At 46.5% G+C, this 15,246-nt stretch overlaps 1 protein-coding gene across 2 annotated transcripts in view; it reads left to right on the top strand.

Annotated features, from left to right (window-relative positions):
• The window catches only part of Cgnl1 (cingulin like 1), a 156,663-nt gene that overhangs the window by 73,558 nt on the left and 67,859 nt on the right, over nucleotides 1–15,246 (top strand). For both annotated transcript variants that reach the window (XM_021171400.2, XM_029481707.2), the window contains exon 8: nucleotides 1,940–2,152. In XM_021171400.2, the coding sequence (XP_021027059.1) occupies nucleotides 1,940–2,152 (213 nt within the window). The remainder of the gene's footprint in view (nucleotides 1–1,939; nucleotides 2,153–15,246) is intronic.

Here is a 15,246-nt window from a genome sequence, read left to right as displayed (position 1 = left end):
GAGACGGAGGCTCCTGTTAGATTCTCCTAAACTATAATCTCACTTATTCCGAGGTTTGTGTGGGCCAGGTGAAGCTCATGGCTGCCTGATCATCAGAGAGGTGGTGCAGGGAAAAGAGAGAGGCAATTTAAAACAACAGCAACAACAGTAGCAGCAACAACTATTGGGGGGGGGGGGGGAAAGTCAAGGAGCTTGCTAAAGGAAAGGAAAGCAAACAAAATCGCACTCTTAGGGATATCTTGAGAGAGAAGCCAGACATGATCCTAGGGAAAAAGTGGCTGCCGGGAAGGAATGTGCTGTTCTGTGCTTTCCAGAGAGAGGAGACTTTTAAGGATACAGGGGGAGGCTTTTAAGGATACAGGAGTTCAGAGCATGGTACTAGGGAAGGACCAGGGAGACGAGGAGGTATGATGGTTAATTGTCAATGTGACAAACTTGGAATGACCTGGGAAAAGTCTCAATTGAGGAATCAATGTCCAATCCTGTGGGCATGTGTGGGGGAGATTAAACTTTGCTGGTTTTTAATTAAGGTGGGGAGCTCTACCATGGATGTGGGCAGCACTGTTTCATGGGCTGGGGGCTCTGAATTGTGTGACCAAGAAAGTTAACTGAGAAAGCAGGCAAGCTGGCAGTAGGAAGGGAGGGCACTCTGACCTTGTCTTGGTAGGGGGGCCACAAAAGCCACAAAGCAGGTGATTAGGAGTTGCGTGAAACGGTAAACAATCACACTTTGAGAAGTTTGGTGATGAAGGTGCCAGGTAGGCAAGAGTCCAGGAAATGGCAAGGAACCAGGGCTGAAAACATGGGGCAGTGGACAGCTCTTCAGTGGGGTGCTTCAGGTGGAGGGGAGGCTTGGTGCCCAGTGAGGGGCTGAGGTGCCAGAGTCTGGGGCATCCAGGACAAAAGAAGGCGGAGCCTCTGGCAGAACATCCCTGGGCTTGAAGAATATGGTTTGAAGCTGAACCTTTTGGCTTCAGTTTTGTGTCTCTTTGGGAGCTCTTGAGAATGAGAGAGGGAAACATGTGAAAGCCGTGCTCTACCCAGGCAAGGAAGATAGGAAAAGCTGTCCTGAGTACTAGGAGCGGGGATAGACTCGGACCACGTGCAGCAGCCTGAGAATGGGCAGCAGATGAGGCAGCGACCAAGCTCAGCCCTAGGCAACAGTCCTGCATAAGGGCTATAGCAGGGATACTGAGCTGTGGGACAGATGCGAAATGAGTTGCAAAGTCACATATGTCAGGCTGGGGATGCTCATTGGGTAGACTCCTTGTCTAGCATGTACAAGGCCTGGGGCTTAACCCCCAGCACCACATCAGCCAGTTGTGGTGGTGCATGACTGTAATCCAGCAATTGGAAGATGGAGGAAGCAGGAGCCCCATGTCAGGGTCATCCTTAGCTACGGAGCAAATCCGAGGGTAGCCTACGCTACATGAGAACCTGTCAAACCAAAGAAAAACAAAACAAGAAACAAAATCCTCCCGAAGCAATGACAGTGAACTCAGTCATGCTAATTCTCAAAGAAGCTAAGACACAGGGGCTGGAGAGATGACTCAGTAGTTAAGAACACTGGCTGCTCTTCCAAAGGACCTGGGATCAATTCCAGCACCCACATGGTGGCTCACAACTGTCTATAACTCCAGTTCCAGGGAATCTGAATCTGACACCATCACACAGACATACATTCAGACAAAACACGAAGGCACATACAATAAAAGGCAATCATTAAGAAAAAATAGAAAGAAACTGAGACTTAAGCTGCAAGGTAATGGTGGCTCTGAGAATTGCAAACTGTTCCCAGATCTGTGTGGTCTGGGAAGGAGAGCGTGGACAGGACAGGGTAGGTGGTCATACACCTGGTGGTCAATCTGGAGGGGCAATGCTGGCTACTGGCAAAGATACCTGTCCTTCAGCTCTGCAATTGTCCTCCCCATCCCCCCAGGAACTCCTGCAAGCCAAGCAGGACCTTCAAGATCTGCTCATTGCCAAAGAGGAACAGGAAGATCTCTTGAGGAAGCGGGAGCGGGAGTTGACTGCCTTGAAGGGCGCCTTGAAGGAGGAGGTTTCCAGCCATGACCAGGAGATGGATAAGCTGAAGGAACAGTACGATGCTGAACTGCAGGCCCTCAGGGAGAGTGTGGAGGAGGCAACCAAGGTGAGCCCACTACCCACAGAGGGTGCCAAGATGCAGCCAGATGAGAGGTTATGCCCACTCTCCCAGGCTAACTCCCCTAGGCTTTGTCACATCATGGCAATGAGCTCGTTGACAAGGGACACGCTGATGGCTGAGCTCCTGTACTTTTTGAGTCTATCAGCTCAAGTGTCAATAAAGACTAAATGCTTTTTAAGGTGAGGTTTTAAGGCATTGAATGGACTCCGCTTCTGCAGGCTTTGTGGAGTAGAAAGCTGCCCTGAGTATATCCTCAAGCCTCAAGCCCTAACTAACACACTGTGTGACTGTGCTCCTGCGCAGAATTGCGGATAGGACCTGGAGTTCTGGAACCCTTTGTCCCATCTCAGCTGCTTCCTCTGGGCTTTGCTCAGTGTTCCGTTAGATAATTCATGTCCTTTTCTCAGCGGAGTTGGAAGAGGGCTAATTGGCCAAATTGCCCCAACTCTTCCAAGATAAGTTTTCCCCTTAATTGAATTCTTGGCTCTTACGAATGGGTTGTAAATTGTGTGGAAGTCTTTTGGTGCAGAGTGCACGTTGGCCGTTGAAGGGGAAATGCTTTGAAAAAATACCATGCCGTCTTTAGGGATAGAGAACTACAGAGTGTACATTTTTTAGTGCCTGAAACAAAGGGTCAAAGTTCTGAGGAGAGGACTCTTCATACCGTTCAGTCTGCAGGGATGACGGTGGCAGTTCCTCACCCCAACCCTGCTAAGCCCCATGGTGGTTCACTGATTCTCAATGATGTCATGATAATTACTAATGACAAGAAGTGAAAGATAAGTTTGCTTGTTATTACAACAGGGAAGTCTGGGAAACTGCCTGCTTTGGGTTAGTATAATTTGGAGATACTTAAAAGGGCCTCTTGTTGGTTTGCCCTTCTGCCCTTGCGATTTGATTTTAATTTGAAGGGGACAGGTAGAACTGACTTAGTTGTCCCTTGAGGGCAAATGTCTGGTTGTTTTGTTTTGTTTTGTTTTTGTATCTTTGTATCTCGGCAACAGCCCAGTATCCCTGCTATCGATCTTCACATTCTGTTACCTCAACAGCTATAGGCTCAAGTGATTCGCCTTTGGAGCACACCATTGCTTTATCACCCTTAGGGCCTGCAGCAATACACAAGTTTAATGTGGAATATGCTGGGAGACCCATTTGGGGTTACTAGCGAGCAGTGTTTGTAGTTGTTGGATCAGAAGAGGAATCAAACTTGTACCACGTGTAGAATGGAAACTCTTTAGTTGGAAGCTTCTGGGTCTGCTGGCATAGATGTGTAAGCGGGGAAGGGGAAGGCGGCAGGTGAGAGAACACGTCTTTGTTGTATGGAGTTGAGGATCACCAACAGAGACCCAGGGTATTGAATTGTGACTTTTCTGCTCATAGAGTATTTGTTTAAAAACCACTAATTCAGGACTAACTAGGAGGAGAGATGAGTCTGCGGCTTAGAACACTTGTTCTTTTACAGGATCTGAGTTTAGTTCCCCCGCACACACATCTATGACCCACAGTCATCTGTAACTCCATCTCCAGGAAACCCAGTGCCACCTGTGCCTCCCACAGGCATCTAGTGTGTGCTCCGTGCACATAGATACATGAAGACACATTCATACACACAAAATAAAACAGTAATTTCCAATTGGTATTTGCCTGGCACTCCACCATCCCAGACTGAAATTCAAGATTGTTTACATGGCAGGCAGCAGAAGTGCCCTGGGGAAGCTATTGTTAACCTCCTCATTTCTCTGCCCGTGAGGAATGACTGCCTCCCTCCCTCCCACCCCCTCGGCCTCCCCAGTATCCTCTCACCTGTGAACTGCCCATGCTGCCTCTGTGTCCCTGTCCCCATCCTGTTCTCCTACCTACAGATACACATCTAGGAGTCACTCACAACTTTGGGTTTCGACTGAACCTTGGGTTCCCATCATGCCCTGCTGTAATGGACGTTCCCTTAGGTTGGCATCTTAAGCACGGGGGTGTTTTTATCTAGACCTTTTCTTTGCGGTGAGATGGGAAGTGACAAACTCAAGTGCTACTGAGGCCAAACAGGAAGCACCAATGAACGGAGCTGTTAATATAGTGATGGGGACAGTTGGGGCTGATGTGGAATGTGACAGGTTTCAGAGTGTGTTGTCTGCTCTGTCCGCCAGCTGCTTCTCTGGGTGTGTGCTGGGACATAATTTCCACTCCTCTCTCCCCTCTTCAGCTTGTCCTGAGTTTCCCTGACCATCCCCTCTTGAATTCAAGACTTCTCATTCTATAATTATTATCATTATATAATATTGTTATTATAATTATATATTATCTATAGCATATGTAACTGTATATTGTAATATATGTTACATATGTGTTGTTATATATACACACTACATACTGAGTCCAGTTAATGTTCCCTGTGTACAAGTGTTTAGGGCTGACCCCTTAGACCTGGAAAATCTATTAGGAGGAGGCTGTCTCTGGAGAAAACAGGCTCTCCCTGCTCAGTAACTGTAACTGTCGGTAGCTTTTCATCCAGGAATGGGGCCTTGTTAGATTCTCCACTTCCATGCTGGGACATTGCCTGGTATGCTCTTGTGCAGATGACCTTGTTGCTGAAGGCTCTCGGATGCAGTATCCCTGTCATGTCTAAAAGGCACTATCTCACAGCAGTTCTCCTTCACACACTTGGACCCTCTCGCACCCTCAAACATTCCCTGAGCCTTAGGAATCAAGGAGTTGTCACAGATGTCTCAAATGGAGCTGGGACAGCTGCTTATTCTCTGCCTTTTAGCCAGCTATGGATCCTGTTACAGCCTCCATTGCTGCAAAAAGACACTTCCTTGATAAGTGGTGAGAGCTACGCTCACTCACGGGTAGAAAGATAGGTATTTATAATACAGCTGGAGGCTGGATTGGTTTAGGTAGTGGCACTAATTGGTTCTCTTATTTCAACTTTCAAGGATGAGTTGGATAGCTGCGTGTTGATGTGAGATCTCCAGATGTTAAGTGTTGCTAAAACTACAAAGAAACAAACCCCTCAATTAGCAAAAGGCATATAGCGCAAACATAACTCACCTGCAGGTCCCATGGTTTGTGGTTCTGATCCTCGGTACAGTGCCTGGAAGTCACATCTGTAGTGTCTTCAGAGTCGTGGATGGCAGAGGACAAGCTCCCTCCCAGCTTGGTCTCTTCCTTACTGCTGGGCTCCCTGGAGTTTCCCAGTGGCAGGGAGGGAGATCTGGTAGAGGACTCCCCAGCTCTGTAAATTCCTGTGCAGTTTCTAACAAAGGAGTCTGAATATGTTTGAGTTTCTTGGTAATTTTGCTTCTAAAATGTCTGCCGAGAAAATGTGACACAATCTTTTTTTTTTTTTTTCTTATCAGAATGTATTACATCTATTTGTGTGTGAGGGGTTGGGGTGTGGTAGGGGTAGGGGTGGTGCCTTCCATGGCAAAAGTGTGCAGGCCAGAGAACAACTTCTGGGAGATAGTTCTCTCTCTCTCTCTTCCATATCTAGGGATGAAGCTTAGGTCCTAAGAGTTGGCAGCAAATAGCCTTATTCACTGAGCCATCTTGCCTGCTTCTCTCCCAATTTATTAAATGTAAACTTAGTAACAGGCGATGTCTGTCTGTTACATTGTTTATAGCATGCTGATATAGATTGGTAAGAATATTCTATTAAGTATTTGGATATGAAGGGATTAAATACAACCTTTTTTAATTTGGTAAAGACTGTCTCTCAAATTTGTTCACGTGTATTTAGCCTTGGGAAGGCCCCATCCTAGACGGTGACTAAAAGCTGACATTTCTGAAAGGCAGTGAGTTGCATGACAACGTTCATTTCCTTGGAAAATCTTAGGAGCCCAGCCTCCTCTTGTCAGTTTTTCTAACTTTTGCCACTGCCTCAAGCCAAAACCCTCTATAAGGCAGTTTTACCACTGCCAAGTACAAGGCACCTTATCTGGCCTGGGCCCGAGCCCGAGCACTGAATGTCTTAAATCAGTGGAACTCTTGGTGAAAACTGGCAGATTACATCAGGAACCTTTTACTGATATTCCAAACAGATCCTGGGTAATCTTTCTTTTTTTCATACACACAGCCATTTGGCTCAGCAGATAGGAGTTCACCAGTGTCTTGGTTGTGTGTGGCTTCCTGGCTCAGCAGGGTGAGCCAGACCTCCTCTGCAGAGCTATGGTGGGTCCAGTTGTTATGTGGCCTGTTCCCTGTTCCTTCAGATGGAAAGGGGTCTGCATAGGTGATTAGCAAGGGGTCTCTGTGAGTCTTCTAAAGAACTGCCCAGGGCTTTGCCTCCTTGTTTTCCTACAGTGTTCTCTGACAGTTCCTTTATAGGTTTCCAATTTTGAAATGATGATGTCCTCTTTCTACTTTGACTTGGTGCGATGGTTGGATCCATGGGTTAGTTGGGGAATATGAATCACTGATGGCATGGGATTACAATGAACATTGTCCCACGCCAAATGGTGATGGGGTTGGCTTCTCCTTCTCATTTCTAGTCTTCCTTTCTCTATTGAGGGTGCAGAAGAGAAATAGTTTGGTAAAGCTTTCTTGAGCAGAGCGTCAGCTCAAATCCAGCTCCCTGGAAAGAGGGACTCTGGGGCTGGAGAGAGAGGTCAGTTAGTGAAGTGTTTGTTGTGTAAGAATCAAGACCTGTTTGCTCTCCAGAACCCATGTAAAAAACTTGGGCATGGTGGTCTGTGCTTAGAATCCCAGTGCTGGTTGGGTGGAAATAGATCCCTGGGGCTTCCAGACCAGGAAGGCTACCTAGATGGTGAGTTCAAGATCAGTGAGAAACCCTCTCTCAGAGACAAGGTAGCTAGCTCCTGAGGTAGGACACCTGAGCTTGATCTCCAGCGTCCACGTGCCTGTGCAGAGCTATGCACTCCCACACACTTGAGTGCACACACATGCATGCACACACACAAATACCTCCTGTGTTGCCTCTTGGTCTTCACAGTATGCAGAGAGATGCATTGTTAGAGATTTAACTCTTGGCTTTATCTTTCCTACCCTATTAAGGAATACTTTTGTTTTCCACTTGATGTCCCCAGGGGATTAAATGTTATGGGTTAGAAGGATGGACACACTAAGGGACGGGTCAGACCCTGACTATCCCAAAGTGGTCTTGGAGTGTTAAGAGATTCCATTTATGTGGAAAGATTGTTCCTTACGAAAACAAATCTCATTGTGTTACCAGTTCGCTTTGACTAACTCAGCATCTAAGGACTTCAGAGAGTTTGAGGATGGGAAAAAGACATTTTTATTTTTGTACCAGGAACTACGATTTTCTCTGTCATTAGACTCTTTCTGAATGCGTAACACATAGCAGGGACCCAAATGAATGGATTAGGGAGAAGGAGGACTAACCTGTGGGAGACTGTCCTTGGCATCCCTGTTATTTTTATTTATATTATTTTTTAAAAGGGGAATTTGATCTTTATATTGACTTTATTTTAGATTTACTTTTATGTCATGTTCATGAGTGTTTTGCCTACATGTATGATGTGTGCCATATGCGTGTCTATGTGCCCCTAGAGGTCAGAAGAGGGCATTACCCCCTGAAACTGGAGTTATGAACTGCCATGTGGTATTAGGAACCCAACCTGGGTCCTCTGCAAAAACAACAAATGCTCTTAACCCCTTAACCATATTTCCAGACCCTGTTTGTATTGTTTTTAAATACAAGATGAGCATATTGATTTTCTGAGCATTTGCCAAGGGCAGACGATGGTACTTGGTTCTGTGATGGCTGCAAAGATAAAGCCAGCGGAGTCTGTTCATGGCAGTTGAAACAAGTAGCACTCAGGCCAATTACAGGGAAGCATGAGTGTCCTGGCGGGAGGTGGAGACAACGTGCTATAGTAGAAGTGAGAGAGAGAAACCCAGAGCGTGGGCTGGAGGTGAGGATGGTGGCAGTCGAGAGTATTTCACAACAGGGCAATGTTCAAGTTGGACTGTGAATACTGTTCAGACACAGGGCCATGGAGGCTGAGGATGTGTTTGTCCTGAATAGAGCATCTGCAATGTTGGTGGAAAGGGAGGCGTGTGTCTGGACTGGGACTGGGAGACATGGTGGTGGTTATGGGTAAGGAGTAGTTTAAGAGGTAGGGGCCATTCCAATGCAAGGACTGGGTTTGGATCCCAGTTCAGTGAAACCAACTGTCAAAAAGCACAGCATGTCTGGAATCACTAGAACCATTTAAATGAGGCCTTTAGATTCACAATATTAAGAAGTGGTTCAAATAGCTGGTGTATGTGTGTGTGTGTGTGTGTGTGTGTGTGTGTGAGAGAGAGAGAGAGAGAGAGAGAGAGAGAGACAGAGTGCTGATACTACTTACACCTACTACTTGTGTGTACTTGAGAGAGTAACTTAACAGAAGAAAGATTTATTGTGACTTGTGGTTTCAGAGGGTTTGGTTCATGGATTCTGGACCTCATGTGCTCAGTTGGAACACTGTACCTGTGGATGAGTGGAATGCCTTCACATCATGGCAGACAAGAGGAGGAGCCTGGGAGGATTCAGCTATGAGATGCCTCCAAGGACCTGCTGACAGTCACTGACTTCCTCTGGCTAGGCCCTCAGCTTGTGGTTTCTGGATCTCCCTAGACAGTGCCATCAGTGGGTGGCCTAGGCTTTCACAAACAGGCTGCAGGGGACAGCTCATATCCCAACCACAGCAGAAGCGTTACCATGATTCTGTGTCCTAGTTTCTTTTGCTATGATAAAGACCATGACCAAAAGCAACCTGGAGAGGAAAGGGTTTATTTGGCTTTTATTCTCTGATCGCAGTCCACTATTGAGGGAAGGCAGGACAGGATTCAGGGTAGAAGCCAGTCTGTGGGCAGGTTCTTTCCAAGTGGCAGGTCAGCCAAGGGTCACGTGGAAAATCCAGTGTTAATCTTGGGATCTGTGGACTTGCCTCTCTTCAGACATGACTATAATTCGGTATCAAAATTTCATTGCTTTCTTTTCTAAGAGAGCCAGGTTAGCCAGGGGGAGCCATGAAAACTAATTTCCTTAGCGTTTTAACTTCAAAACAAAAATCAATTTATATTGAGCAGTGGATTAACTGTGCCTGGAAAAGAAAAATGTCTCCTTTCAGATGCAGGAGAACCTGGAGCAGCTCTTCTCATCCTGTGGGCTGTGGCCCCTTGGGAGCAAAGCATCCTCTCACAGGGGCCTCCTAAGACAACCAGAAAACACAGATATTTACATTAGGATTCATAACAGTAGCAAAATTACAGTTATGAGGTAGCAGTGAAATAATTTTATGGTTGGGGGTCACCACAACATGTGGAACTGTCTTAAAGGGTTGTAGCATTAGGAAGGCTGACAACCACTGGCCTAGAGAGACATGGGCGTGGTCCTTAGCAAAAGTAGGAGCTAAGATTTATATCCAAAAGCACCTTTCATAATTGTGTGCCTTTAATCCTAGCACTTGGGAGGCAGAGGCATTTTGAGTTCTAGGCCAGCCAGGGCTACATAGTGAGAACTTGTCTCAACAAATTAAAAAATACCTTTTATTCTCTAGTGTTCTCTTTCTCTCTGAATCTTTTCATAATTATACTGGTTTTCTGCCTCCTATATTGATTAGAAAGTGTGTAAATAAGGCACCCATTTAAATGGGTTTCAAAGGCCTTGTTTTATGGCTCTGACCCTGATAATCATTGCATCTGGAACTTCATGCCCATCACAAGGAAACTCCATACCTGCTAGCTGACATGCCTCAGCAAACAGTATCCCTGTGAGTCAGTCTGGTGTGTTGAGCTGCCCAGGTCATGTGCTATGGATTGTAGAAGACAGTGTTAGGAAGTTCCAGATATGGGTATCTTGTGTGTGTGTGGATGTGGTGTGTGTGTGTGTGTGTGTGTGTGTGTGTGTGTGTGTGTGTATGAGTGCTGGTGAGATTGTCAATGCAGGATGATATGGAAGTCAGAGGTCAAATCCAAGTGTTTTCCTCAGTTACTTTAACACATTATTATTTGAGACAGTCTCTCACTGAACTCAGAAGCCACCATTTTCTCTAGGCTTGTTGACCAGTGATTCTCCAGGAGACTGCTGTTCCTCCCTCGGGGTGTCAAGGTTATAGATAGGCATGGCCATACCCAGAGTCTATGTGGTGCTGGGGTCAAACCCAGGTCCCCATGCTGTGCAGCAAGCACTTTCCCCACTGAGCCACCTCCTGGCCCCATGACCTTTTCTGAGGCAATGACTCATCTGTCATCAAGTGTCTGGCTGTGTTTCATGTGCCAGCACGGTGCTGGTTCCCAAGACTAAGGCAGCCAAGCCATGGGCTTAGACTTTAGAATCTTTTGTGGTCTTGTGGGAAGGAGAATTCACAAGTAAAAATGTCCTCAATGTTATAGGTGCTGTCGCTGCTGCGGTCTGAGCTGGGTCGGAGAGCAAGGTGGGAAGACTGCTCTTGATAGCAAAGTTCCAGAAACAGCGGGTTCTCTCTGACTTGACACCCTCAGTGCTGTCACCAGAGCAAATCTTAGAACAAATTGTCTTTTGTTCAAGAGTTTTTGGACCTTAGCATCCTGTGAGTCTGTCTGTGTTGTGTGCTCAGCTCCTTCAGTGAAGCAGGATCATAGCAAAAGTTGCTGCAAAGTTTAAATCACACGATGGAGAAAGAATATTGGCTCAGAGAAATTGCTTCAAATATATTTTATTATGTATAAAAAATAAATTCAGAACCTGGGAATGTAGCTCAGTTGGTGGAGTGTTTGCCTGGCATGCATGAAAGCCAGGGGTTAGTCTCCAGCACTGCATAAAACCAGCACACCGATACAGGCCTATAATCCCAGTACTTAGGACATGGAGGCAGAGGATTATGAATTCAAGGTCACTCTTGGCCTTGTAGTGAGTTAAAGTCAGATTAGGCTAAATGAGAACTTGCCTCAAAAGACAACACCTTAAAACAAAATCAGTTTCCTGTCCCTGTTAAGACTGTGTGAGGTGGGCCCTCATAGAAGGGACTATTTCCAAGGATGGCAGCAAAAGGGCTGTCTGCTAGGTCTGCTTGAGGGTCTGCTGCTGCTGAGGGGAGGATGCTGGCTTTGGTGTTACAGTGCAGGAAGATTGGCTGAAGGGTTTCACCGGAGGGCTTGTCCCGATGGAGGTGGGACATTTGGTAGCATCTACTGACTGTACTGAGCGTCATGAGTGCGGTTTACAGCAGTCCCAGTGGGGTCCTGAGGACAAGGCTTTCAGGACACTCAGCCTTCAGCTGACCCAGAAAACCATGACAAATTCATATGCAGTGTGAAGAGAAAGTGTGGAGACATAACTAGGTGGGAAAGAGGTACAAAACCTGAGCTGGCCTCAGAAGAACATCAGAGCGGCCTGCTCTCAAACACATGCTCTGCCCCTCACTTCACCCTTACACTTGCTGGGTGCGGAGGTGAGCGCTCTCCTACTTCTCCTCTGTGATGGGTAGGGTGGAGGGCATCAGGATTAAGCAACACAATTGGTTTGATGTTAAGAAAAGTTCACGTCAGTTCTAACCACGTGGAATGGATCTGTTCAATGAATAATCCATGTATAGGCATTCATTTGTTCTGGGCACTGTGCTGAGTTACAGGGATAAAGTGAACAAAAGAGACAAGATAGTCATTGACTATATATAAAACCATATGTGTAAATATGTAATTCCATTGTGGCAAGTGCTCTCAGTTAATGGATGGCAGGAAGGAAAAGTGATGGAGATCTGAAGGGCAGAAAGGAGTTTGATGAGTTATTCTCCACCAATGAAATGAGTCAATTTAAGCCAAATTGAAGTATATGAAGGCAGGTTTATTGGGAAACAGCTTTATGGTGGGTTCACCGAGGGGAAGGGGAAGAGAAAGAGGAAGAGAGAAAAAAAGAGCACACACATGCGGAGAGAGAGAAAGAACGACATGCGAGAGCCTATAAAATGCCTGGATTATATAGAGAGTAGTGTCTTGGGGAGGGGAAGCCCAGCCCCTGTGCTGCAAAGTTCAGGGCAGAGGGTGGGGCATGCCAGCCATACCCTGTAACAGGTAGGGACTGAGGGGTGCTCAGAGAACCTAGAGACAAGTGCGCTTTGGTATGTTATATATACACCTCAGCTGATTGTCTCAAATCTGACTCAACAGAGTTAAATATATTACAATCAGAAATTACAGAATGGTCCCATCAAAGGAAATAGCCTGTGCAAGGTGCTGGTCTTCGGAGAGAGTGGGCTGTTAGGATGCTCAGTGAAGTCAGTGAGGCTGGCCTGGGGCAATGGAAAGTCTGGGGAGATATGAAGTGGGAAGGGGAAGGCAGGCCATTCAGGTCCTGGGGTACATCTTGCTGATTCCTTTCTTATAGTTAGTAGGAAACTAAAGATTATTGAATATGGGCGATGGGAGAGGGAGACAGACAGACAGACAGACAGACATAGTGAACTGAGCAGGGGATGGAGGGAAAGGCAAAGAGGGAGAAAGGGGAGACAAGGGAAAGAAAAAGGAGAGGTGGTAGAAGAAGGAAGAAGAGAGTAAATGGAGGTGAGGAAGATGAGGGGAGCGAGGGAGGAGAGAGGCAGAGACTAACAGACAGAGATGGATCCAGAGCCTGAGAGAGAGGATAAGACTTTTAGATGGATTTGGGTATATTCCTTTTGGAGCAGCAGAGCTTGTTTTCCCAGTGACAGTGTTGAGGGACTCTTGTTCATACTGACACTTCAGGCCTGCTGCTCTGAGCCTCTCCAGCTCTGTTTTTAGTAAGATTATTACCCATTTCCTCTCTGCTGGTTCTGGAAGAGGAGGGGAAGGGAACAAATCAGGGATGGGTCCATTCCATTTGGGACTTAGTCGTGCTGACTTTGTAAAATGTGTAAGTGAGTGGGTCAGTTGGCAGGGTTCAAGCCTGAAGGGACAGCTTCGGTATGTAGGTGAGGAAGACGTTGTTTACTTACTGTCTGTTAAGTCTGTTAGAATGGAGCTTTGTGGGAGTCCTGGTCCTCCAGTATCCATGGATTACATGCATGTGTGCCTCCACTGCTCCATTTTAGGGGCTGAACCCAGGGTATCTGGTACAGCTGGCTGATCCTACCTACTGAGCTGCATCCCGGGTGGATTTGCATTTAAATATCTTCCAACATTTCGAAGGTTTCCCAAGTGGGATAGATAGCCTGAGTTCTTTGGATTGTCACAAATATTGTCTGGAGTCCAGAGTGTGAATGAGAAAGAAGCCATGACTACTGATGGAAGGTGTCAAACCAGCAGCATTTCCTGGTGTAGATATGGTCAAACCACAGGAATGAGGGAGTGCTGGAGAGCGGCTATTTAAATAACGGAGGACAATCACAGACATCCAGTCCTTACGATCTGGGAGAGGAAAGCTTTATCAGAAAACTTGCTTAATTTGCCTGACCCACCCTACCACCCTCCTTCCCTCCCTCCCTCCTTCCCTCCCTCCCTCCTTCCTTCTTTTCCTTCCTCTCTCCCTCTAAACCCTGTCTGGTGGATGCTTTTCTGAAGTCTTGCCAAGATCATTAATTAGATTTCTATTTGGTGGAAGAATTTGGCATTAGCATTTGATCATTTTAGGTGGAAAATGGAACTTGTCATGTGCTCTAAGCCCATTGTGTGGGAATCGGCATGGACATAGGAATGTCTGCAGCAGCAGAGAAAATCAGGCTACCGATGGCATCATGGGAGCACAGTTCTAGGGTGGCCTCCGGTGATCTTGCCCCTTTGGAGCCTCTTTCTACATTGACTGCTGTTATAGGAAGAACAGTGTGTGGCTTCCTAGAAGGTCTTGGAAGACACAGTGGCTTCTCTCCTTGGTTTCTCTTGGCTCTCTTGCTCAGCTGAGAGCTAACTGCTTCGTTTCAAGGCTATTCAAATCGCCTGTGAAAAGACCCAAGCTGTAAGAGACTGAGTCCACCTGTTGGCTCTCATACGAGGACTGTGCCATCTTGGAGCACATCTAGGTCTAGTCAGTAAGTGTCCCTCCCCCTTTTTGTAGTGCATGGCAGAATACCATAGACTTAACCCAGAGCCTTGTGCATGCAAGGCAAGCACTCTACCACTAAGCTACACCCTCAGCTCCCTCCCATTTTCTTTTTGAGACAGGGTCTCACTAAGTTGCACAAGTAGGCACTGAACCCACTTTGTAGCCCAGGGTAGCTTTGAACTTTCAATCCTCCTGCTTTAGCCTGGAATGACAGGCCTGGTCACCAGGCTCAACTTGGCCAACATCCTGGCTCCTGGCTCCTGGCTCATTGGAGCCAGTACCACCCAGCTACATTTCTATTACCTCAGAAACTCATTGAGGCAAAAAATGGTTGTTTAAACAGGCTGGGTTTTGAGGAAGTTGGTTATGTAATAGTAGATAATTACTATAACATTTTGACTTATTCTAGACAGGTATGGTTTTATTTATATTTGTGTATTTATCCAAATGATTATGTGTGTGTGAGTGTGAATGTGTATGTGTGTGTGTGTCTAGTATAGTATATGTATAGAGGTGCCTGTGCCAAGGCCAGAAGAGGACACTGGGTATTTGGCTCTTCTGCTCTTTGCTTTATTCTCTTGAGACAGGCTGGTAGCCAGCAAATCCCAGAAATCCTCCCAACTCGGACCTCCACATTGCTAGGGTCACAGGCTCACAGACAGCCATGGTGAGCTTCTTTTGTTGGCTCTGGGGATTTGCGCTCAGTTCCTCCTGCTTGCTTAGCAAGTGATCTTAAGTTCTCCCAATCCTGCAGATAATGTGCTTATTCTTGGGGCTGGACTGGTAGGGATGGACTTAGGTGCAATTGTGAGTGGTGGATGGATTCCGGTGGCAATCATTACACAGTAAATAGGTGCTCCGAGAAGTGATTAGATGTGGTTTAGTGAGTTTTGAAGTACAGAAAGAGTCATGTGTTCAGGACTCTGGAAATGTGTAAGAAAAAGCGAGCGTCACACATGGAGGAAAAAAGCCCTTCTGCCCTGGTCACCTCCGGACAAGGGAACTAGTTTGAGCCAGCATCATTCAGTTAATTTCACAAAAGGCAAACTAGAGGGCAAGTTGTTTGCTCCATTACTGGTGACTGGACAGAGACCCAGCTCCACACGTCAACCTCAACAGCCAG

This window comes from Mus caroli, unplaced genomic scaffold (assembly GCF_978045245.1).
Source record: "Mus caroli unplaced genomic scaffold, Mus_caroli_1 scaffold_11, whole genome shotgun sequence".
NCBI classification, from domain to species: domain Eukaryota; kingdom Metazoa; phylum Chordata; class Mammalia; order Rodentia; family Muridae; genus Mus; species Mus caroli.
Note: the sequence above shows the minus strand (reverse complement) of the source record. Positions and strands in the feature narration are given on the sequence as shown.